The 24117-nt window shown below is 36.5% G+C and overlaps 4 protein-coding genes and 1 non-coding gene across 11 annotated transcripts; 3 read left to right on the plus strand and 2 right to left on the minus strand.

Annotated features, from left to right (window-relative positions):
* Nucleotides 1-1319: 1319 nt before the first annotated feature.
* LOC147552395 (serine/threonine-protein kinase D6PK-like) lies at nucleotides 1320-4451 on the plus strand. Of its 2 annotated transcripts, none has more exons than XM_086666910.1 (3): nucleotides 1320-1631; nucleotides 2231-3313; nucleotides 3389-4451. In XM_086666910.1, the coding sequence occupies exons 2-3, from the start codon at nucleotides 2346-2348 to the stop codon at nucleotides 4263-4265; spliced, it is 1845 nt and encodes a 614-aa protein (XP_086523036.1). In that variant the 5' UTR covers nucleotides 1320-1631; nucleotides 2231-2345; the 3' UTR covers nucleotides 4266-4451. The 2 variants fall into 2 exon arrangements, with proteins under 2 accessions (XP_086523036.1, XP_086523037.1); XM_086666911.1 differs by lacking the exon at nucleotides 1320-1631 and adding an exon at nucleotides 1691-1897.
* Nucleotides 4452-4471: 20 nt separating this feature from the next.
* Nucleotides 4472-6138, minus strand: LOC147552396 (U-box domain-containing protein 33-like). Its single transcript, XM_086666912.1, has 3 exons — nucleotides 5641-6138; nucleotides 5177-5414; nucleotides 4472-5078 (listed from the first exon to the last, which is right to left on the minus strand). The coding sequence occupies exons 1-3, from the start codon at nucleotides 6101-6103 to the stop codon at nucleotides 4760-4762; spliced, it is 1020 nt and encodes a 339-aa protein (XP_086523038.1). The 5' UTR covers nucleotides 6104-6138; the 3' UTR covers nucleotides 4472-4759.
* On the minus strand, nucleotides 4650-4722 carry TRNAF-GAA (transfer RNA phenylalanine (anticodon GAA)). Its single transcript has one exon. It is a non-coding gene; the product is annotated as a tRNA-Phe (tRNA).
* A 4013-nt stretch (nucleotides 6139-10151) lies between the features above and the next one.
* LOC147552398 (phosphatidylinositol/phosphatidylcholine transfer protein SFH1-like) lies at nucleotides 10152-15666 on the plus strand. Its single transcript, XM_086666921.1, has 11 exons — nucleotides 10152-10674; nucleotides 10823-10851; nucleotides 11805-11888; nucleotides 12002-12055; nucleotides 12463-12540; nucleotides 13313-13366; nucleotides 13455-13514; nucleotides 13592-13687; nucleotides 13932-14033; nucleotides 14605-14685; nucleotides 14904-15666. The coding sequence occupies exons 1-11, from the start codon at nucleotides 10620-10622 to the stop codon at nucleotides 15219-15221; spliced, it is 1011 nt and encodes a 336-aa protein (XP_086523047.1). The 5' UTR covers nucleotides 10152-10619; the 3' UTR covers nucleotides 15222-15666.
* Nucleotides 15667-16929: 1263 nt separating this feature from the next.
* RNEE/G (RNAse E/G-like protein) lies at nucleotides 16930-23690 on the plus strand. Of its 6 annotated transcripts, none has more exons than XM_086666913.1 (15): nucleotides 16930-17461; nucleotides 17628-17740; nucleotides 17932-18107; nucleotides 18447-18699; nucleotides 18786-19900; nucleotides 20002-20319; nucleotides 20424-20465; nucleotides 20653-20777; nucleotides 21265-21412; nucleotides 21587-21659; nucleotides 22343-22455; nucleotides 22633-22752; nucleotides 22861-23016; nucleotides 23142-23222; nucleotides 23300-23690. In XM_086666913.1, the coding sequence occupies exons 1-15, from the start codon at nucleotides 17361-17363 to the stop codon at nucleotides 23525-23527; spliced, it is 3162 nt and encodes a 1053-aa protein (XP_086523039.1). In that variant the 5' UTR covers nucleotides 16930-17360; the 3' UTR covers nucleotides 23528-23690. The 6 variants fall into 6 exon arrangements, 4 of the variants coding, with proteins under 4 accessions (XP_086523039.1, XP_086523041.1, XP_086523040.1 ...); XM_086666915.1 differs by having other exon boundaries at nucleotides 17030-17461; nucleotides 23142-23286; nucleotides 23368-23690; XR_015237137.1 differs by having other exon boundaries at nucleotides 17082-17461; nucleotides 21265-21416; nucleotides 23142-23286; nucleotides 23368-23690.
* Nucleotides 23691-24117: the final 427 nt, after the last annotated feature.

Raw genomic sequence — 24117 nt, forward strand, 5'->3', positions numbered from 1 at the left:
TTCGAACTTCAATTAATTATAAGTTGGGAAATATCTAACCCAACTGGACGTAGAATAGGGGCTCAAATGTAAGATTCAATCTTAAAAATTCTTAGTACTGTTACGGATTTTTAATATTTTTGTTTTGAAACTTTTCCTATGCAAAACTCGATTTGAATATGCAAGATGGTGCAGTGGTAGTTAAACATATTATGTCTTCTTAAGATACATTTAATTGTCTAACTTATTATTTTTCTTTCTAAACCATCTTTGGTTTCAATGCTTCCATCACCTCATTGATGTAAGATTTTATCCTTAGGTCATCATTAATTTCAATTTCTATCAATAAAGAGATCGAAGCAAGAAAGAAATCGAGCATAACATCGTTATTTTGATTAAGCTTTCTCATTAGTTTCTCTCTTTTGAACAAGAATTGCTATATGTAGCAAACCTATTTATTTTTTGAGAAATTATATTCATCCTTCTATTTTGATCCCTCCCCCGACCCTTCGCCGATGTGGCAACATATCACTTGAGTGTGGAGCAATTGGAGAGAGAATGGTGAGAAAATATACTCAAGTGATATGTTGCCACTTCGACGGAGGACTGGGGGAGGGACCAAAATGGAGGGATGAATAGAATATATATTTTTTTTTACGAATTCGTTCATACATTAATAGTATTGTATAAACCATTTTTGAAGGCTCTTGTGATATATAGTGTCATAGACTCTCCTAATCGAAACAACCGTATTCGTTTTTATCGTTTTTATGGTTATCTTTCTCTTACAGAAATCTCATATTTTTCGTAACACATTATAAACTATCGTGCTACCTAAATATTTGTTCGTACTGTGTTATTTACCAGTACAACATTTCTTCCCTGCTTCATGTAGGACAAAAATGTCATTTCTACTATGTGGACTTCTCGCTTACATGTTACTTAGAGAGGATCTTACGTCTACTTAAAGGTCAGGAAATCCAATCCTCAATAAATTTATTCTAACATTTCTAGGTGTATTAAAAAGAAGAAGGAAGAAGAAATGATTTTTTAAGTCTGAAGGTCATTGAAAAATTTAGTCGTCCGACAACCTTCACTGGAGAAGGATGAGGTATCGAGAGTGATGAAGTGGATGAGAGAGGTGATGAAATTGAGGAGAGAGGGAGTTTATGTTTTTTTGAAAAATTGGGTTAATTTTATTCTGGCCCCAAAAGTAATTCCCGAAAAAGTTGAATCTTTTTTACTCTTGGGGACCAGATCGAACTATCAGACACTTATGGGAGCCAAAACGGTGAGTTAACCACAAATTAGGGTTCAAAACAGAATTAACTTTTCTTTGTTGAAACATTGTGCCATTGGTAAGTGGGCTTTTAATGGGGGGCAAGGGTTTTAATGTCATTTGGAAATGTTCCTCCATTTGCTTGATTCGGACCTTTCTGGTCTCTGCTTAAGGACAAAACACAACCAAATTATTCAATTAGTACTACAATTTACAAAAGCTTCAGACTTTCCTTTCATCCTCTTCACCCCTCTCTCTCTCTCTCAAGCTCGAGTATTTTTTTTTTTGTTGAAATAAGCTAGAGTAGTTAATAGACAACTCTCTCTTCCTCTCACTGAGTTCTGGTCCTAAAGTTTCAATCTTTGAAGTCCAGGTAATGATTTGGGCATTTTTCTTTTATCTTTTAAGTTCTGGGTTTTGTATCTAGCTTTTAGATTATGGTTTTTTTCTTTTTCTAGTTTTTTCATTTTCAGTTTTGTTGTTGATTTTGGATTTTGGGCTGGTAGGGCTTCAACTAATTGTGGGTCTTTATGTTTGAAATCTATCTTATCTTCTTAGTAATCCATATCCCCTCTCTCTCTCTCCCTCTAATGGTCCTGAAACCTCATAGTTCTGCTGTAAATGTAGCTATTTTGGGAGGTAGGTTTTGTATTTTTCTCTTGGTGGGGGTCTCTTGCATATTTAGTGAGAAACTCTTCAGAATTGGGTTTGCTTACTGTTATGTGTTATCAATTCTCTCTCTTGGGTTATGACCTTGATTTCTGATTCTGATTGTTCATGAAAGTTTGCATCTTGCTCACTTGTGATGGACAAATTTTATGAACTCATATATTGTTCTATTTGTACACTCTTTGGTGTTCATACCCACCTCTATTTAGGTCAATAAAGGTTTAGGGATTAGTTGTTTTATTATTTTTGATTGACATAAGTTTGAAAGGATTTTCTTCTCATAGATCTTGATTTTGATTGCAGATGTTGTCTTACTCTATGGTTATAGTCGAAAAATCGTCCGAAACCCTTCGTGGAGAGCAAAGCCAACGGACTTGTTTAGCACTTACTTAAAATTCTTCTTTTTTGTTTTCATTTGATGGCTTCAAAATTTGGTGGTCGAGCTCACTCGGAACTACAACAAAAGCCAGTTACTAAGCAAACAATCACGCCGAAACCACATTCTCGGATGCCTTCGTCTTTGCAGATTTCAAAAACGATGAGCAAATCTGAATCAGCTACCCCGAAAGAGATACCAAAGTCTGTGGCAAAAGAAGTTAGTGTAGAGGGATTAGTGAGCCAAAACAAGTTGAATCCTCAAAAAAAGGAGGTTTGTGATTCTTTGCCTGACAAGTTAGGTTTAAATTCTTCCCTGGAAGGTCTGAAACGATCGTTAAACCAAGTAGATCTTGCAGTAGAAGACACTAGAGACTTACCGAAAAGTGGTAATGGGGTTCGAGATAAGAAAATATTAGAGTTTAGTAGTGTGAAGAATAGCTCAGCTTCTGCAAAAATGAACGACGGGGCGAGTAGTCTTGGTGAGACAAGTGGAAGTGCGAAGATCAGTGTGCGAGCTGATTGTGTAGAGAGTGGGAAGAGTAGTATGTGTAGAGGAAGCACATGTAGTGATGTGAGTGAAGAAAGTAGCTGTAGTAGCTTAAGCAGTAGTATTAGCAAACCTCATAAAGCAAATGATTCGAGATGGGAAGCAATCCAAGTTGTCCGAGCAAGAGACGGAGCCTTGGGTTTAAGCCATTTTAGGTTGCTAAAAAGGCTAGGTTGTGGGGATATAGGAAGTGTTTATCTATCGGAATTGAATGGAACGAAAAGTTATTTTGCGATGAAGGTTATGGATAAAGGGTCCTTAGCAAGTCGTAAGAAACTTCTTCGAGCACAAACAGAAAGAGAGATACTACAATGCCTAGATCATCCATTCCTTCCGACATTATACACTCATTTTGAGACTGATAAGTTCTCGTGTTTGGTTATGGAGTTCTGCCCTGGTGGTGACTTGCATACCCTTAGGCAGAGGCAACCAGGGAAACATTTTTCAGAACATGCCGTTAAGTATGTCTCTAAACTGTTCTTTACTCGACTGTTTAATGGAAATGTTTGTGACTGATTCTTCGGTTCTATTTGCAGGTTTTATGTAGCAGAGATTCTTCTTGCTATGGAGTATCTCCACATGCTAGGGATTATATACCGCGATCTCAAACCAGAAAATGTTCTCGTGAGAGACGATGGGCACATAATGCTATCAGATTTTGACCTCTCTCTTAGATGTACAGTGAGCCCGACTCTTGTGAAAACTGGATTGCTTGAGTCTGATCCATTCCGCAAGAACCCTGTTTATTGCGTTCAACCAGCTTGTATTGAGCCATCATCATGTATCCAACCGTCCTGTGTAGCTCCCACGACATGCTTTGGGCCCCGCTTCTTCTCTAGCAAGTCGAAGAAAGATCGAAAAGCCAAAAACGATGTTGGTAACCAAGTAAGTCCATTGCCTGAGCTCATGGCAGAGCCAACAGGGGCTAGGTCGATGTCATTCGTGGGCACCCATGAATACTTAGCACCAGAAATCATCAAAGGTGAAGGTCATGGGAGTGCAGTAGATTGGTGGACTCTCGGTATATTTATTTACGAGCTATTATTTGGTAAAACTCCATTTAAGGGATCGGGGAATCGGGCGACACTGTTTAATGTCGTGGGTCAACCACTTCGTTTCCCAGAATCACCGGGGGTCAGTTTCCAAGCAAGAGATTTGATAAGAGGGCTTCTCGTGAAGGAACCTCAGCATCGTCTAGCATATAAGCGAGGTGCAACAGAAATCAAGCAACACCCGTTTTTCGAAGGTGTGAATTGGGCTTTAATCCGATGTGCCAGTCCGCCTGACATCCCAAAACCTGTTGAGCTCGAGAGGGTCCCAGTCCCAGCGGCACCAACAAGCAACAAAACTCCCATAGTAACGACTCCATCTGACAAAAGTTCCGATAATTATCTTGAATTTGATTTCTTCTAGCAATTTCAGACTGATATTCTATTTACTTGTATTGGAGTGGGAGAGAGAAGAGCTTTAAAGATCGATCCTTACTAACGTTTCAAACTTGTTCCTGAATTGTTGTTAGAGAATTCCTACATATACTGTTGTTAGTTTGTATGAAGGCATCCGAAAAGTTTTTTGTTTATTTGAATTTGATTTCTTCTAGCTACTATTCTTATATCAAATTTTAAAAGCCATTAGATTTTGACCAATGTGACCTATAATAAGTATAGTTGGAGAAGGAAACAAGACAGACATAATAGCAAAACCATTACCTCTATAATTCACAATCACAAAGCTCTACCCAGCTTATATCCAGACAAAAAACAAACTATATATATATAAAAAAAAACAAGATTTATTTGCGGTGAACGTGGATCGAACACGTGACCTTCAGATCTTCAGTCTGACGCTCTCCCAACTGAGCTATCCCCGCAAGTTGCTTACTTTACTTTTGTTCATTAATTAAGTAATTAATGATATACAAACTTGTTTACAATTGTGAAACAGGTGAATGATGGATGAAGAAGAGAAGCAAGAACACCTCTGTTGCCTTCCTTGTGTGTCAAGACATCCTCTATGGTATTGCTACTAGTGTTCGTGCTCATGCTACTCCGTTGTGAAGATGAGGATCCTCCCCCACTACTTTTAGAAAACGATGATCCCCTGCCACTGATAGATGTGGGATCATCATCCACCAGTTCCTCCCCGTCGTGTATTATCCTAATATCGCAGGTATCAGATACACTCTTTACTATTTGACCAACTTTCCTGTTTGCCTTACTCACCTTTCTACGTGCCACAGACATAAAAAGAGTAAATATTCGGATCAATTATATATGTGAATCGTGTAAAGGTATAATAGATATAGCTAAGTTTCAAATTGGTACCTTAAACTAGACTTGGTGGTGCCGACGACTAACTGCTTAACGTTGAGGATGAGGACAAGGTCGATTATGGCTCTAGCAACATCGTCGCTCTCGATGAGAAGGGGATTGGCTACTTTAACCTTGTAAGCATTGCAGAGTCTAATGAATTTTTGAATGAATAGACTTCTCTTCTCACTCTCTAGGGCTATGTGGTTGTTCACTTGCTCTGGCCTCACCTGCTCCTTGGGTAGCATCCCCACTACCATACAAAAAAAACACACACACATATCATATAGGAGTTAGTCATCTGACTCATTTCTCCACTTAGGTTGTATTTACTAGAAACTAGATTCATGTGGTGGGTTTCTTTTTTGTTTCTCTGAAATCTGACTCGGTCTGAATAAAAACAGACTAAAAGTACAACACATCACGAGTCAGACAACAAAAAAGAATTTGAAATCTAACTAGATAATTCAGAAGCTCACATGGGGAGGGGATGAAATGAAGCTCTGGGAAGACATGAATAAGATAGAGAACGGTAGAGGATGAGTTAGAAAGATTTTTCAAAGTCCATTTGAGAGCATCCATGCTGGAACTCCTTTTCCCTACTGCCACATATATATGGTTTCCACCGCCACCACCACCACCACCAGCGCCACCAATTCCATGATCAGAGGAAGAACAAATACTACTTCCTTCGTGTAATTCCTCTTTGATGGTTGCGGGTATCCGGAGCCTTACTCTTAACCTATCCCAACCACTACTCAAACAAATCATCTCTTCATCTTCTTCTTCAATGATCTCATCATCCCCGTTGCTACTAATACTACTATGACTAATCATCATGGTGTCCCCGAACAATCCCCTCGTGAATCGTTTGTCGTCTTCTCGATTTCGATTATCAATAATCGGATTATCGTCATCTCTAAGCAAGAATCTCCCCATCATTTTTTTTCTTGATCAATTGATGCAAGAATGTGGGGGTATTTGACGGTTGGTTTGTTTATTTAAATTATAAGGGTGATTATTATATTTATAAATAACAGAGTAATTAACTAACCAAAATTATTGTGATCTTAACAAAAAAACTAAATTATTGTGATGTATTTGTTTTCTGTTGAAATATTTGTTTTTTAAGATTATTGAAGTGAAAAGACCAAATCCAAGTTAATGAAAAGGAAATGTGGCATGCGGTAAAGGGTGGTATGACTTATCAAAAGGTGGGTGAGTTGGGTCATGGGTGAGGTCTAGAGAGCTGGATATGACATTATGACAATGTTTATATTTTATATTGGGTGTTTTTCTCTTTAAGTACTCATCAAACTACTTTTTACAATCCAACTCCTTTTCATTTTTATCTATATAAGCCATTATTATCCAACTTTTGATTTTTTTACGTAAATATAAAGACAAATATCATATCCATGAATCAGTAGTTTTAGACTTTAGACACGGATTTTAGAAATTTCTGAATGTACCAACTGAATTGGCAAAGCCGAATTACAAGGGTCGGGAAAAAATTTGAGGGGCAAATTTTTTCGAAAAACACATGCTGAGAGAAGTAAAGAGCATTGCCATCATCCCCTTCTATTCTTTTGTTAATTAAGAAATCTCTTGATTATGCAAGTAATAAAAAAAAAATGTAGTCAATGTACAAGGAAGCCAATGGCAAGCTTTTGGCGTGTCTTTCTAATTTGATGGGTCCGTCCATTTTTGCCCCCCCCCCCCCCCCCCCCCCCCCCCCCCCCATTGACTTAGCTAGTATCTGTCACTAATGGGGCCTGCCTGGAGCTATCGGTGGATGGAAGCTCTAACCCTTAGCTGGAATGCCAGGACAGCTAAACTCAAAATATAAACTAACTAGTAATACTTTCATCTCTCTCGTAAGCAAATTCAATTCAAATACAATAACTACAACAAACAGGAAGGCAACCACATTAACTTTCCATGCCTAGTTGACTATGAGGTCACTTTATCATCGATAATATAATATTGTATCGTATTCAGATGCAATATAACGGATATGAACATTTTCGATTTAATAGTCTAACATAGTAACATTTACACTCTTAACTTTACATCTATAATTTTTTTTGGTTGTGTTTTTATCTCAATAAGAAGACTCTATGGACTTAGGGAACTGTTTTCCTATAAAAAGGACATTGATATTTAGTTATGCTCAACCATGATATTCTTTTTTGGTGATTTTAGTTATGATAATCAAGAATTCAAGACTGTCTCAGATAATGCCCCTTTTCAGATCTAATTATATATATATATATATATATATATTGAGTGCAACAGGTGTTGAAAATTAAGTGGAATGGAGAAGTATTACAATCACATGATGTTTAAGTTTTATTTATAAGAAATGGGCAAAATAAGATAGAAATTTTGGTGTTTAAGTAAAAAAAAAATGTGACATATTTAGTATTAGAGTCACAGAACACATTAGCATTTGGATAGAGAGTTTGTGCGTTATAAGTTCTGGATCACAAACTTACCGTTGACCAGGTTGACTAGAGACATTCGTTAACAACTGTTAGTTTGTGACTCAAATGTTAATGTCAGTACTTTTTCATTAACCCTAATACCAACAACCGTTAGTCTGCCACTTAATCTTATTCTTTTTTAACTTTTGTTCCTAAACTCATTTACGTCCCCTCTGAAAAGGACCATAGGCGCAAGTGACATTAGTATATGAGTGATCTATTAGAATGTCACTAATGCACTTTTAACCCATAAAACGCCTATCAGTAATTTTGATGTACATTTTGTTACTTCTGAAAGATAGATTATTCCCCGCAATTACATTAATTAAACCCATTATGGTTTTTATCACAATGATATTAATTTCTGTCCCGTGACGGAGTAGTATGAAGCAAATTAAGGTTGGAATTATGATGCACCCTTGTCTATGATAATCAAATGCTATTAAAATTCATGTGAGTTAATTACATTATATAAACATGTTACTTAAAATGCAATTTTTGTTTTTCACTAGTGTTGTCTGCTTGAGGCAGACAAGTGATTAGAGAACATCATCTTGTATGTATGCATGTATTTAGTTATCTAGAAGACAAGCAACCAACAATGTTCTTTTATATAGACATTTAATTCGACGAGCTAAATATAAATTTTAACAAAAGCAATGGGAAATTAGATTCGAACGACACTCAAATTCTGATATTGCAATTAGTTGGTAAATTTGCGGACATTTAACTTAAAAGTCTCGTACCAAGACTCAACCCAACCAAGTGTATAGCATCTACCAATTTGGGGATACTATACTTTGTTTTAGACTACAATATCTTATATATATCTTTCATTTATGTTGGAATGGTTGAATTCATCGGATATACGTTTTATATCGAGTAAGTATCTCCTTTTACTCATAGTTGAGAAATGATTCAATTCCACAGCTCAATATCTTTTATCATGTATACATATTTGACATTGAACATGACCCAAGATATTGCCATTTCATAGCATTTGTTCTTTTTTTTGTTGACAACATAGCATTTGTTGAAAAGTATACAGAGATGTTTATCAGCTGGACCTTATAGAAATGCTAGCTGGCTGCTAAAGGATATTCCATTTTTTTTTCTAAGAATTATTCTGGGCTTGGTTCCAATTTGGCCCTCAGTTGAAACCCATTGGAAGATTTGACCCCTATATTTGTATTTCAATTTGGTCTTAAAACCATGACTCGATTAGGCCATAGGCTCAATATAAAAACCATAATGGGTTTAATTCCCTCACTTTATCACAAATACTCGTTACCCTTAATCTCTGTGTTACTCTTATACAAAGACATACCACCATTACTCAAAATTTCAATATGCGAAACATGTTTGTTTTTTCAAAATTATTTACGTTTTATTCAGTGCAGCTACATAACGGCACTATGCAAAATTTATATATAATCAACACAATAAGCTCTTGTTTATATGAAAATAATTCATAACAAGTGGGTACTTTGGTGAAAGAGGAAAATCTTGAGGGAAATCTTAGTTTAGAGCATCTCCAATGCAAGACTCAAGAAAAACTCTAAAAATCCTATGTGGTAAGTGTGAAAAATGGATCTCTAAATAGCCTCTTTCCTATTTGGCCATTTAGAGACACTCTATTGTCAAACCTTCTCCAATGCAAAACTTAAGAGAAACTCTAAAAATCTATATTTTGATTTAAAACTTATAGATTTGCGTATGTGGCACTTAGAGAATCTCAATAGGACACTCTAAATTTAGAGTGTCCTCTTAAGGATCTCTAAAATAAATCTTGACACATCATTTTAGAGATTCATGTTGAATTTTGCATTGGAGATGGATTTTAAAGAAAAATTCTAAAAAATTCTATGTGACACTCTAAGATTTAGAGTTTGAGTGTTGCATTGGAGATGCTCTTACCCACATGAGTGTGGACCCATATAACAGGAGACTCACCTAAACTCATCTAAGGATAGATTTAAAGCGGTGGACGGTGGAAGGAGCTATCACGAAATGCTCCCAACGTGAACGATGGGTCCCTTTTTTTTTTGACAAAACAACGAGTTCGATGTCATCATCATCAACACTTTGTTTGGGACCCTAGATTGGGAAGTAAAGGGCGAGATCTTTTTATATTTTTTAATCATGACATTAAGATTACTAAAAGTTTGACTTCCTCCCACCACAGAAAAAAAGTTTAATTAAGGTAAAAAAAGTTGATCACACCAATAGAGTATTCAAGGTAAAGTTGATTTGGCGTTATTGAGTGGAAATCAGGTCAGACTTATGTATTCGGGGATACATAAGGGAATTGAGGGTCTTGGGCTGGTTTAAACTCGAAAAAATTGATTAAATGATTTACGAACTCTATTTCAAGCACCATGTAAGATATTTTATTTTGTTTAATGTTTGGAGTATCCCGAATCACATTTTCAGCTCTTAGGGTAACTTGTTATGTTCGCAAAAAAAAAAAAAAAAAAAAGGTAACTTGTCATCCCTAATTAGGAAGAGTGTTAGTTTTTTTTTTTTTTGTTGAAAGAGGAAGAGTGTTAGTTAGCATCTACAAAAGACAACATTTTTACCATTTTCATAATTTAGATGCTAATTAACACATTCCTAATTAGAATGTCAATGCACTTTTCAAATAAAAGATAACTTGTCATCCCTAATTTCTATTTTCTCAAATAAAAGATGAGAAGGGGCTAGACTAGAGAGTGAACTTGGAGCCTTTGAGGGTACAAAAAAGAAGCCCTTCTTTCTCGCTCTCTCTCTCTCTCTCTCTATATGTAAAGGAGTGAGTGAGTGAGAGAGTCTGATCTACCATCTACATCGTTATCCCCTTTCCGACAGCTAAAGTAAAGAGGACCAACCTCATTTATTTATAAATTTAAGGGACTAACTTGTTAGATTTCTCCTTCCACTTTTTGTTGTTTTTGTTGTTGTTGTTAGAGATCTCCACAGAAAACAAAAAAAAAATGGGAATTGTTTCTCAAGATGCGATCAAGCAGTTTCAAGCTTTAATGGAGGACAGTAAGTTTCTTTCTCTCTCTATTCTTTGAACTTTTTAGCTACCCATTTCTCTCAGTACCTTTCTTTAGCTAGAAATGGTAAGATTATTTATAATCTAAATCTTATAACCCCCCCTTACTATTTTTTTCTCCTGGTTTTCTTATTTCAGTTGATGATAGGTTAAAATATTCATTTCAGGTTAGCATTTCTCCCTCTTTGCCTTATTAACTTCTCAAAATGTTAGATCCTTTTACTAGATTCATCAATTAAAAATTGGATGTTTCTGTAGGAATTTGTACTAATTTTAGTATAACTTCATACCCACTTTGAGTTGTTTCTTTGCTGCTGCTGATTTCTTTGATTTTGATCTGTCATTTTATTGTGTTTTTCCAAATCTGTATGTTTTTTTTTTTGGGGTATTACTCATATGGGCAACTTTTATTTGAGTTGTTCTTCCTAATATAGTATAGTGTGTCTCAACAATATTGTTGAATCTTGGAAGTGTTCTATCACATTGTTGGCTCTATAAATTTTGGTTTAAACCGACATGTATATTCAGATTTGGGTGTTTTTGACTCTGCATTTTTCTCTTTTGTCTAGTATCTGTAGCTTTCCATTTTTTTGACTGGATAGAGTGAATCTGGTTAAGGGTTTGCTGTTCCTTGTAATCACATTCCTATCATGCGCGTCAAACAATGTCTTAAATTCTTTATAAAGAGTGAATAATTTTGAACCCAACAGTGGACGTAATTAATCAAAAGTTTTGATCCGAGAGAGATGAAAAAGTAGGGAAAGGTTTGGACTGATTAGGTAAGATCACGAATTCGTTGATGGAACTCATCTACGAATATGGAATTGGTGGTGGATTTGTGTAAGACTTTTGATTGCTTTTAAGACATTTCCTCGTAATTAGTGTTAGAGGATAAACCCAAATTTCGGTTTTCGATGTCGCCCTTTTCGTTGTTTTATCGGAGAAAGAAGAGTTGGATTGTTTTGTGTTGAGTCTTCAAGTCAGTATTTCTGTATGACTCTATTCTAGAGGGTTAATTTCAAATTTGCTATTCATACTCTTGAGTTAAGATAAGTATTTGATGTTATGTATTTTGTGTGTGAATATTCGCCCGACGAACTGATTTCTCTGTTTTCTTCAGAATGTACATCAGGGATATCCAGACGAAACTCTAGTGAGGTTTCTCAAAGCAAGAGATTTTAATGTTGTTAAAGCACATAAAATGGTAAGATAAAGTTGTTGCACCAGGATATTATTGTTTACTCGTTTTGTTTTACGCAAATAAACATTTAATATTTACTTACTTCTATGCCACGTTTCCATTTTATCTTCTTCCAGTTGGTCGATTGCTTGAAGTGGAGAATAAGTAACGAAATCGACAACATATTGGGAGTACGTATTTATGGTGGAAATCCTATTTTGCACGATTTATTTCTTCTCTCTCCTCCAGCATTCTTTGATGATATAACGTCAAACTTTCAACTTATATAGTGAGCAGATTTAGGATCATCTGATCGCATAAAACTTACATATTTATGTCTGAGATTTATATGACATTTCTATTCTTAATGTTAACCTAAGTTTGTAACCATGTGGTCAAAAGTTATAAAAAGTGATAAAGTGTACAAAAATTTGGGTCAAGCCGACAATATTCGTTGTTCTGCACTTCATTATTTTTCTTGTGAATTTATTGTCAAACATGAAAGTAATCAGTCGTCTTGTTTTAGGATGTATTAACAGTAAATCTGCCACAAAACAATTTTTGATCATGGTGGTAATGTGTTTGATTTTGTATTCAGAAACCGATAGTTCCAACTGATTTATTCAGAGGAATTCGTGATTCTCATCTCGTAGGATTATCAGGGTACTCGAAAGAGGTATTGCTCAACTTTTTTTTTTCTTTTCTGTTCTAAATTAACTAACTTTTTAACTGCAGCAAATTACAGCATATCTTATTGTTCTATTTTACGTTGTTGATCTTTTCGTCAAAATTTATAACGTGTAAGCATTGTATTGCTTCTCAACCTTTTCTCTTTTTCTTTACTGTCTCCATGGCTTGTATGTTATTCAAGTTGTTCTTGCTTTTTAGGTATGGTGATGAAATTATTGTACATTTAGAGTTAACAAGATAGTGAAAAAAAGTTGAATTTAGCTGAACTTCTTCACTAATTATCTTCTAACTGGTTTCTTACCAGGAAATACCCTAGATAAATACAGAGAATCTAAAAAGACTATGTTTCCTTACATTAACTACATATTTACATAAATATACACAACTCATTACTCCAACATCATGAACCAGCAATCTGTTTCCTGATTTTGTGTTGCATTTTATTCTGAGTCTCTTATAGTTGTAGGCACAAGCAAAAACTTCCATCTGTTACAAAACTCAGTACTTTCAGTTGACACATTCTGTCCCTTGGATGTTTATCAGATGGACAATATGCGTGTGCGTGCGTATATATGTCCTTATGGACCAACCTGCGGTTTAATTACGGAAATTATGATCATCTTCATATAGCCTTTGATCTTTACTCTCATTTTCCTGCTATTAGTTATCCTGTTTGTTTCCTGTTATTAGGTACACATTTCATTGATGTATGAACTAACGTACGTATTTCGCAACTTATCGAATTCCATTTTTGTCAGGGGCATCCTGTATTTGCAATTGGTGTTGGGCAAAGTACATTTGATAAAGCTTCTGTAAGGATTAAGATATAGTCATCATCTGTTCAGTTTGTTATCATGTGTAACTTGTAATAGTTAACTTGATCTTTTTCTTTGATGTTAGGTCCATTATTACGTCCAGTCACATATCCAAGTCAATGAATATCGAGATCGTATTGTTTTGGTGAGTCCAATAGTTGATGATACAAAAACTCTTTAATCTTATGATATTGTCATTTGTTAACTCTGCTAATTTTGTAGCCTAACGCAACGAAAAAGCATGGACAACATATTGGCACTTGCCTGAAAGTTTTGGACATGACAGGCTTGAAGCTTTCAGCATTAAGCCAAATAAAGGTACCACATTAAGCACGGTCTTAGAATAACCTTGTTTTTTATATTATTTTGTCAGAGTATACTAGTATATTAAGAAATGGAGTCAATGGGTTTATGCAAAAATGGGCTCTAATGATGTTGATATCCTCATGCTTAAAGGATCCTAGTTATTTTTGCTTAAATGGTTTGTTCCATCCAAAACGTTTTCCATCTCTTTTGTGTGGAGACATCTTCTAAGTTTTCTTCCATTTTTACGTGAATGCAGCTACTGACCTTGATATCTACCATAGATGATCTAAACTATCCCGAGAAGACAGAAGCTTATTATATTGTAAATGTCCCTTACATTTTTTCAGCATGCTGGAAGGTTAGGTTCTCTCTTTGGGATTTAATATCCTTGTTATTGTTGTTTAGTCCCACAATTGGTTGTGGGTTGGGGTGGTGATCACTTTATAAGTGAAGGAAACCTCACCTCTTGAGCTAGCTTTCCGAGTGAGATGACCACTTGGGGACAAGTAAGGCCCATGGACCACACGACACTTGTATCCTCCCTGAAGGAAGAACTCAACACACTTCACTGGTGTTTGTTTTTTTCTTTCATCCTTTGAATTTGAATTGTTTGTTTGAAACCCAGGATCAGCCCAAATCAACCATGCGGACGAGTCAGACAAAAACAAACATTTTGAAATCAGACTCGAGTCAATTCAGACCTTGAGTCAGATTTCATATCTGACATAGTAAAATATAAACACTACTTACATCTCCAAGTTCTACCCAATTATAATATTCTCAAAGAACTTAATCATGTCGGAAACTACGTATATCATTGTAATTAATTTTACGTTTGAAGGAGGGAGAACCACAATTTTACGTACATTTCTAAAGGTCCCGATGCTTTTTCACCTTACATCGTCCTGTGGTTCAACACTTGTTGGCAGGTTGTAAAGCCTCTATTGCAAGAGAGGACGAGGAAGAAAATTAAGGTTCTCCAGGGATGTGGAAGAGATGAGTTGTTGAAGGTAAAACAGTGTAAACATATTTAGAAAACCAACCATGATAAGGTTAATCATGTCATTTTGAATTATCTGTTATGCGATAAATATCTGTATTTTGGAGTTCTATTTTGCTCATCCGTTTACTAGCGTACTTTGTGCATAAATTTCGATTCTTTTGCTTCTTTCCTCCCCCTTTACAATCAAAAGCTAGCTTTTGTTTATAAGCATTTGTTTGCATGTAGGTAATGGATTTCGCATCTCTTCCACATTTCTGTACGAAAGAAGGCTCCGGTTCATCAAGGAATTCGAGCAACAGAAATAGTAATTGTTTCTCGCTGGATCATCCATTCCATCAAGAGCTCTACAACTACACAAAACAACAATCCATGAATGGCGAACCCATTGCTCTTCTCAAACAAGGATCCTTCCATGTAGCTTTTCCGGAGACTGGTATAGAAGGAACTAAGATTGCTCAAACCATAGAATCCGAGTTCCACAAGCTTGGGGACACAAATGGCCTCACACGTTCACTGGATGAGCTCAAAGTCGACAGTGATTGAAAAGAGAGAATTTTCTAGGTGGGATTATCTTACTAGCTCTTTGTTTACAGAATCCAACAGGTGTCTGTTTCTATAACTACAACACTACGGAACACCAGAGGTTGCATCCTAGATGTATTCCTTAGTATTAATATCTCGACATCAGCTCGATGCAGGGTTAATTAAGTAGGAAAGCTGGTTTCGGTATAATTAAGTTCATATAGTAACACAATTACAGTGGGCTAGGTAGTAGAGATGCTCTCTGTTTTGAGACTTGAACTATAAATGTTGTTAGTATTTGTTTAGAAATTAGCGAAGAATGAAACTTCTTATCTGTACGGAATTTACCTTCTATATACGATGGGAAATGTAGAACGATGTTTTAACCAACATCACGACTGTTACACTAATAAACTCGTGCCACAACCATTTATGGATAATGGATTTGGTCAATGTTTTTCTTAAAGTTTGTAATGTTACATGAGAAATGCTAGAATAGGCGAAATTTTCAGACCTACACCAGACTTGAGCCTACGTGGTGTGACATGTAGACCGTTCTACTGAATGAGATCGACGGTCCATATCATATCAAAACACCCCCAGCCCTCACCAACCAAAGTTACCTACTTGGGTTTATAATGCAAGATAACTACAAATAAATTCAGTAATAAAAGCTGAGGCACATTATCACCTTCTTGGCCTCTCTTTTTGTTAGGAATTTCCAATGCAAAATCCTTTACAACCTTCCTCCATCAAATTCAACCTTTACATTTTCAACAAAAAAAAAAAAATTCAACCTTTACATTTTGGCCAACCCTGTTGTTTATATCACATCCTAGTTTTAAGGGTAAGCAGTTTTCCAAAAAATCTCCCAAGTGTGTACTTTTCTATGCTCACGTCGTCTAGCGTCCGTTGGGTCGAACCCACACCCAAATGTGCAAGTATGGTTGTGTTCATTTTTACACAATGTGGGGCCACGCGAGTGCTATTCGTCGGAAATCATGTACTGTTTCAGAAAGAAATCACGTACTGATTTCGGATGACAGGTAAACACATAATCTCACATGGTATAAAAATGAGCACTACCGTGCATGTAAATCTGCGTGTAAGCTCGACTTAACGCGACATGAAACAACGTAAGCAAAGACACCACGATACACACTAGAAAATTTCTGAAACTTATATGTAAGAGGCAGTTTCTAAAAATTGAAGAGGAGGTTTAAGAGGCAGCAATAGGCAGTTTCCAAAAATTGGGCAGTTTCCAAAAATTGGGATGGTTTCCAATTTTTTGGCTCAATAGGCAGTTTCCAATTTTTTGGCTTATAATATATATAAATAGGGGTTGAGTGCTTTGTAATCAACACACCAACACAAGCAACAACAACTCTTCTTTAGAGAGCTAGAGAGAGAGCAAGAGTGGGAGAAATTTTTCATAGTTTTTGAGCGGTGTTAAATTTCTCGGTCGTCGAAGATCTAGTATAGAAGGTTAAATTCTATACGGTACCATCTTGGGACGAACTTGCGGGTTGTGTTAGTCGTCTTCATCTATCCTTCAATAAAGATTTCTTGTTCGCCCGAGGACGTAGGCTTTAAAGCCGAACCTCGTTAAATTCTGTTCGCATATTTGATTTTGACTTAGCTTTTCGATTAATCTTCATAATCGGATCAATTTCTAGGATAGGTTCGATAGCTTCCGCGACTTTTAGTTTTAACATTATATATAAAAATTAGACGCGATCCACCACAACAACAACGTTAGCCTAAGTGGATCTACTGCGACAGTAGGGCGAGAAGTATAGCGTTAAAAGCTAGACAATGGAGTGTAAACTAAGTGTAAGACGGGAGTTGTGGTAGAGCGAGTCGACTCACCACACGCGCGCCAAAGCAACACTTTGTTTTAGTTCTCCTATCTAATCCATCTCTCTCTCTCTCTCTCTCTCTCTCGCAATCTTTCTATCCTTCCTCTGCTCTTTCTCTCTCTACTTTCTTCCTCTTCCTCAACTTCATATTCGTCACTGGTAAAACACTAAACTATCAATCACTCTATACTTAATTTCAGCTTGTTTATCATGAAGCTTAACCAGAAGACCTGTTTCAATGGCTTCTCCTGTACTTCAATGAACTCTCCACGGAGTTGAAAAAGTTTGTTTTTAGACACTAATGGAGGTTTGCGAAGCTCGGCCTAGACCACCGCCCATGGTGGTGGGCCGCCGTAAGGGACTCCGTCCATCTCTATTTTGCTCTGAAAGAACTCTCTCACCGTAAGTTGATTTTACCATTTCAAAAGTTGATTCCTTTATCCCCAATTTGTATGAAACTGATGTAATTCTCACGGAAATAAGAACAAACACATGATGACTTACTCTGAATTTAGGCATTTTGTTGATTCGTCAAAGTTAAGTTTCTGGTATTTGCTTTAAATTACAGGTTTTTAAGCCATATGATGACTCTAAAGAGCCAGAATTCGTTCAAGCCTAATAATCTTCGTCTTGGTGTTCATAATTTTCTTCTCAAAACACCCATAGTTTCTGCCAGGAAAGGTAACTTTTTTACATTCTTCCATTTCATAGATTTTTGATGTGGTGAATGTTTACTTGACATGCTTTTAACATCAACTAGGATTCATAGTGCTTGCCCAAATTCATGATCTGAACTTGTGACTGCTCAGTTCATATTCCATTCACCATGTATATGAATATACTAGTAAAATGTTTTATATTTGTCCTTACAGATACATCCTGTCCGGATTTATGCGAAGTGCTTTGGACTATAGAAGCTGATTTAGCAGATGGACAGCTTTTGTACATAACTGGCGATCCTGTAACCTTAGGATGCTGGGAACCAATGATGGGTGTTCGGATGTCACCTTCTCTTGGCCATCCTAGCTTGTGGAGAGCCGAAGTAAAGGTAGACTAATCCAACTGTGATATAAGGCGAAAAAGAAAATTTACTGTGCGCTACTCATTTTAAGTATAGAAAGGCTTAGTATTCCTAGTACGCACAGAATGCTTTACAATTTTACATAAATTTTTTATAAGCAACTATATCATTATTTACATTGTCTGTGATTTGCTACAGATTTATATGTTTGTAGAAATTGTGATCCTGTCATTGAGATATACTATGTTTCCTGTTCCTTGTTGGGTAGAAATAGATACGCTTATGAACTCTCTTATCCACATTGCAGATTTTCTACTTGCCCATTGGCCAAATTGACTTATTCTTTTAATGGCCATCCATTGTCAGGTGCCTCGTGGGACTAATTTTAAGTACAATTATTTCATAAAAGGAGATAAATGGCCATCCTCTGATCTGATTTGGAGGCCAGGACCTGAATTTTCTGTTTCTGTACCTTTACCGAGCATGCAAAATGAAAAGATTGTGGTAAGAGACTTGTGGATGGAAGTTAAGACTCAATGTCTTCCAGTTTATTCATGGAGTTCATGGATAGAAGAGACGTACCTTACCACAAAACACGTTAATACAATCCCAAATGCAGGTAAAACTTCCAAAACTTTAGCTTCACTATGGAATTTTTTCTTTTTCTTTGTTGTTGAAAACTCAAGTGTTTCCAGTGTCTGACAGATTTGCAAGGGATTTTAAGATGTCAAAAAAGGGATTCTCTAGATGTGCTGTCGCCGTTAATTGACTTTTCACTGGAGGATGACTCATCTACCATTTATAATAATGGGTTGGTTTCTAATGGGAATTTCCTTGAGAGAGACCAGCCAGTTGAAGAGCCCTGGTTACTGCAATCTACCCTTCACTTTATCCAATCTAAAGATAAGCTCGACTCTGTTTTTAAACGAGAGCCTGACGTAGATGTGTCGAATCTACTGGAATTCCCTGATAATAGTAACCAGGATACAGAAAATTCGGAAGACGAGAGTAAATTATCTTCTGTTGAGGAGTCTGTTTCCACCGTTATACTAATTAACTCATCTATTTGTACAATGCAAAGAATTGCTGTCCTGGAAGATGAGAATTTGGTTGAGTTACTTTTAGAACCTGTAAAAAATAATGTCCAGTGTGATAGTGTTTATCTTGGGATAATCACAAGATTGGTTCCCCACATGGGTGGTGCATTTGTAAATATTGGAATTTCTAGACCATCACTACTGGACATCAAGCAGAATAGAGAACCATTTGTATTTCCTCCATTTTGTCGTAAAACTAAGGGAAAAGTGGTAAATGGTTCTGCTGTAAACAAGCAAAAAGAGCTCCCGTATACTTGTGATAATGAACCTGGTTCACATGGTGATGTTGAAGTAATTGGTGACCTAGCGGTTGACGATTTTAAGGATGATCAAGTTCAATTTATGCATGAAGATTTTGAGGAACATGAAACGGAGGATGACTTTGATGTTCCAGACGTTAGGGGAAGTGACAATGGTGGTGCAGTTGATTATGGTGATGGAGACGCTGATTTTGAAGACGACTATGATGAAAATGGGCACCATCTAGAAGGTGAAAATGAAACTGTTAATGAATTACTTGCTCTTGGTAAAGGCTCCCATGCTTCTCAACTTTCACGTTATGCTTTCCAAGATATGGAGGAGTTTACTGATAAACATCACAGTGTTAATAAATGGACCAATGTTCGTAAAGGAACCAAAGTGATTGTGCAAGTAGTTAAGGAGGGTCTAGGCACAAAAGGTCCAGCTCTCACAGCTTATCCTAATCTAAGGAGCAGATTCTGGGTATGTTATATCTTCATCTTCTTAGTACTTCATCTGTCCAATTACTTGTTATTTCCCTTATTCAGTTCGGTGTCTCTTGTTTCTGTTCCCCTTGCTTGCAGATATTAATTGCTCGTTGTGATAGAATCGGAGTCTCGAAGAAAATTTCAGGTGTTGAACGTACACGTTTGAGAGTCATTGCTAAGACTTTGCAACCTCCGGGTTTTGGTGTTACTGTAAGAACTGTTGCTGCTGGTCATTCGTTGGAGGAATTGCAGAAGGACTTGGAAGGCTTACTCTCAACTTGGAAAGATATAATGGAGCATGCAAAATCTGCAGCTCTTGCTGCTGATGAAGGAGTGGAAGGGGCAGTTCCTGTTATTTTGCATAGAGCTATGGGTCAAACTCTCTCAGTTGCACAGGACTATTTCAATGAGAAGGTGGATAAATATTCATTATTTCACTCACAAACCTTTACCATCTTCAGTTTTTCACCTTTTTTGGTGCCTTTTGATATTCTTACTTCATAACTTTTTTTTTTCAGGTTAAGAATATGGTGGTGGATTCTCCAAGGACGTATCATGAGGTATGACATGACATGTTGAGCAGAAATTTTACGAGCCGAACACTTTAATTGAGTACGGTTATATAGTTGTTCTTCTCTTAAGTTGTGCATGGACGACCTTCTAACTTTTTAATGCCTGTTTAAGTTATGGATACCTTTGTGTGAAGTACAATTTTAAGACTTTACTTACTTTCATATTCTATTTCAGGTTACTAGCTACCTTCAGGAAATTGCACCTGATCTCTGTGATCGAGTTGAGCTATACAATAAAAGAACTCCTCTCTTTGATGAATATGGCATTGAAGACGAGATCAATAATATGCTCAGTAAAAGGTGAGAAACAGTGGTTAGTAGTCATGGGGTTTATGTTTTTTAAAGCACTTGTCTTTTTTTTTTTTGTTGAAGAAAGCACTTGTCTTTAACTGCTTAAATTCGTACAGTAAATCCATAGAGTAGAACCTCATTTACTTGTTCTCTTGAGACTACCTCGTTAAACTATGACTGATCATTAATGAGCTCTTGTAATATGGATTTACCTGATAAAGTATAGAATGCATGATTCTCTTTATTCATTGAATAATACAAAATCCACTGAAACATGCACATCTGGTCAGAATGAACTGCCTCAAACTGACTTGGAATGTAGGGTATTCTGCATATTTCACAAATTAATCATAGTTAACTCTTGAAACAAATGAAATACTAAGATCAAGTTTTCTTATGAGTAGTCTTAAATGCAAAGCTCTCTGAATACAGGTTTTCCTTTAAATGGTAAACGCCTAATGTTGCTAGCCAAATATGGTTTTCTCTCCTACTGCAGAGTCGCAATCATCAATGGGGGTTCTTTAGTAATTGAGCAAACAGAGGCTTTAGTCTCAATTGATGTGAACGGAGGACATGGGATGCTTGGTAAAGGGAATTCACAAGAACAAGCTATTCTTGATGTCAACCTTGCAGCTGCAAAACAAGTACGTAAGATGCCAAGCCCTGGTTACACTTGAGATTGACATATGAGCTGATTTCTTTCAGAATTTTAGAAAAAGTTATTCCCGATGGCTCTATGGTCAAGGTTTCTTGTATGTGATTAGCTATTCTGTTAGAGGTTTTTCTAAAAATTGCTGAAATAGTAAGTACTGTTCCAGATAGCAAGGGAGCTGCGGCTCAGGGATATAGGAGGAATCATTGTGGTGGACTTCATTGATATGGTTGATGACTGTAAGTAATAGATGCTCCACAGAGTTCTTCGCTTGTTGGTTATGAACATTTTTGTAAGCATACTTAAGTTGGTAATGAGAATACCCTTAGGCCATATTGGACGTCAAAGTCATCAGAACTTTAATTCTGTTTGTATTTGTATCCAATTTTATCCTTACAGGACTTGCTTAATGCAAAGTGAAACGTAACCCACAAACCACCTCAAGCTGCTCAAGTTTGTGTACATATTGGTTTTCATTATCGAATAATATCTTCACGGATGAGGATACTCAATTCCAAATGGGAGATGAGGAAGAATCATGGTAACTAGGAAATTACCTCATAATACTTGAGTATCCCTCCATTTTGACTTGCTACTTGTCAGATAATGGCAACTTCTCTTGCTTTCTTTGTGTGTCTCAGTGTAGGTGTGTCATATCTGATGCATGAAACATGCATCGTCTTGATTAGGAAGAACCCAAGCATAATTTTCGAATTAATTATTCCTTCTCAAAACTACAAGCCACTTAACAAATGGTTCCTTCCTTCCATAAGCTATTGTAATATCACTATCTCCATGATCCTATCATTGAAGACATGAGGTCTTCTTGAATGTTCTTGCTTGAGTGGATTGATCATCATTAAAATGACTTATCATGTCCGCTAACTTGTCGAGTGTTTTCTTTTGATATTTTCTGTTACAGCAAATAAGAGGTTAGTCTATGAAGAAATGAAAAAGGCTGTTGAAAGGGATCGGTCAATAGTGAGAGTATCAGAATTGTCTCGGCATGGACTGATGGAAATAACTAGAAAGAGGGTATTTTTCTTTTCTTATGTACTATCACCGTCATCATAGCCTACCCATGATCTTGCCTTCGAATATCATGTGTTTGTCATGCACAATCTGCCAATTGTGAGAGTATTCAAATTGATCTCGAGACACATCCTCCAATTATACATTTTTTATCCAATGATATGCCTTAATGGTGTACAGGTTCGTCCTAGTGTAACATTTATGATTAGTGAGCCATGTGCTTGCTGTCATGCAACTGGACGAGTTGAAGCATTGGAGACTTCTTTCTCAAAAATTGAACATGAAATTTGTCGGCTACTGGTGAGTAGTTAATCTGGAAATTATGCTTTTCTTTCTTTGATATATTCAACATCTTGTCTCATAGAACCTCTCTGAAATTGTAACGGTCTGCTATGTTGTTCTCTATAGGCAATATCAAATGAGAAGGCAGATCTGGAAAACCCGAAGTCTTGGCCAAAATTTGTTCTGATGGTGGATCGTTTCATGTGTAACTACTTAACGTCGGGAAAAAGAACAAGACTTGCGCTTTTGAGTAGTTCTCTCAAAGTCTGGATTCTTTTAAAGGTCAGAGAATTTTCTTTCTACTCTTACTTGTTGAGTTGGTTAAATATCCATCTAATATATATTTGGTTGCCAAGAATATTGATCTCGGCCAGTGACAATTCTGATAATTTCATGTTCTACATCAGGTTGCCCGAGGGTTTACAAGAGGTTCTTTTGAGGTGAAACCATTTGTGGATGACAAAGACAACAATGATCAAAATCGGGTTGCCATTCCGAGATTACAGCCAAGCACAAAACTTACTTTATTTCCAATCAAAAAGTGGAAGTCAGGTCGAAAATGAAGTGCATCCATTCCGAGATTACAGCCAAGCACAAAACTTACTTTATTTCCAATCAAAAAGTGGAAGTCAGGTCGAAAATGAAGTGCATGGATCAGCTCACCTTATTTGTTGTTGTACAGGTCTGCCTTCTTTCAGCGACGACTTCCCGTTCAGTGGTGGCATTGAAGCGATTCTTGTTAGGTAGTTCAGACTCACCCTTTTTCTATTTTGTAGTCAGAGAGCATATATAGGTTTCGACCAACAGGCTTTTCCTTGCTTGTCAATGTCTTTTTTTCGAGAAAACTACAATAAGAGGTTTTATTTACCTAAATTATTCTAGTACCTTTGTAGTGTTCATCACATGGTGTTATTACTTCTCATTAGTCCTTCAATTCTACATTTGATTCAGCTCTAGATTGAAATGATATCAATCTTATGCATTCTATGGGCATCTTATATCTTGCTAAAAACTAAAAAGTGTGAATATGAAATCTGACTCGAGCTTAGAATTAGATTCAAGAATTTACTGAAGGTGGCTTTTGCTGAAAAACAGCTGGCCTAATTTCACTTCCTAATTTGTTTACCAAATAAGCAAGGAAACCCCATTGGCAAACTAATGATATGGTTTAAGCTGAAACAACTTCATCTACTTATTTCTCTTCTCTCTACAAGACTTTCAGTAATAACTTGCAAAAGTTTGCCCATCCAACCACGGTTAGCTTTCAACTCTTGTTTGATGACTTCTTCCGCTGTTGAAGTATTTTGAGTAGCCGTGGGCTTTGCGAGCCAAATTAGTGGTTGGGTTTGGGCTGAAAACTAGCCAAAGAAGCAGCAGCAGGCA

The sequence above is a fragment of the Eschscholzia californica genome, unplaced genomic scaffold (genome assembly GCF_041429995.1).
Source record: "Eschscholzia californica isolate CP2 unplaced genomic scaffold, dmEscCali1.0.p SCAF_3, whole genome shotgun sequence".
Classification (NCBI taxonomy): Eukaryota; Viridiplantae; Streptophyta; class Magnoliopsida; order Ranunculales; family Papaveraceae; genus Eschscholzia; species Eschscholzia californica.

Excerpts from the sequence above, each read along its gene's own strand:
- LOC147552396 (XM_086666912.1), bottom strand. The coding sequence starts at position 6,103 with ATGATGGGGAGATTCTTGCTTAGAGATGACGATAATCCGATTATTGAT. Across the intron at positions 5,415-5,640 it reads TCATTTCATCCCCTCCCCAT|TGGGGATGCTACCCAAGGAG; the intron begins GTGAGCTTCTGA and ends TTTGTATGGTAG. Across the intron at positions 5,079-5,176 it reads ACCACCAAGTCTAGTTTAAG|AAAGGTGAGTAAGGCAAACA; the intron begins GTACCAATTTGA and ends TGTGGCACGTAG.
- RNEE/G (XM_086666913.1), top strand. The coding sequence starts at position 17,361 with ATGGAGGTTTGCGAAGCTCGGCCTAGACCACCGCCCATGGTGGTGGGC. Across the intron at positions 17,741-17,931 it reads CATAGTTTCTGCCAGGAAAG|ATACATCCTGTCCGGATTTA; the intron begins GTAACTTTTTTA and ends TTGTCCTTACAG. Across the intron at positions 19,901-20,001 it reads ATCTAAGGAGCAGATTCTGG|ATATTAATTGCTCGTTGTGA; the intron begins GTATGTTATATC and ends CCTTGCTTGCAG.
- LOC147552398 (XM_086666921.1), top strand. The coding sequence starts at position 10,620 with ATGGGAATTGTTTCTCAAGATGCGATCAAGCAGTTTCAAGCTTTAATG. Across the intron at positions 10,852-11,804 it reads GGTTAAAATATTCATTTCAG|AATGTACATCAGGGATATCC; the intron begins GTTAGCATTTCT and ends TGTTTTCTTCAG. Across the intron at positions 13,688-13,931 it reads CAGCATTAAGCCAAATAAAG|CTACTGACCTTGATATCTAC; the intron begins GTACCACATTAA and ends ACGTGAATGCAG.
- LOC147552395 (XM_086666910.1), top strand. The coding sequence starts at position 2,346 with ATGGCTTCAAAATTTGGTGGTCGAGCTCACTCGGAACTACAACAAAAG. Across the intron at positions 3,314-3,388 it reads TTTTCAGAACATGCCGTTAA|GTTTTATGTAGCAGAGATTC; the intron begins GTATGTCTCTAA and ends TTCTATTTGCAG.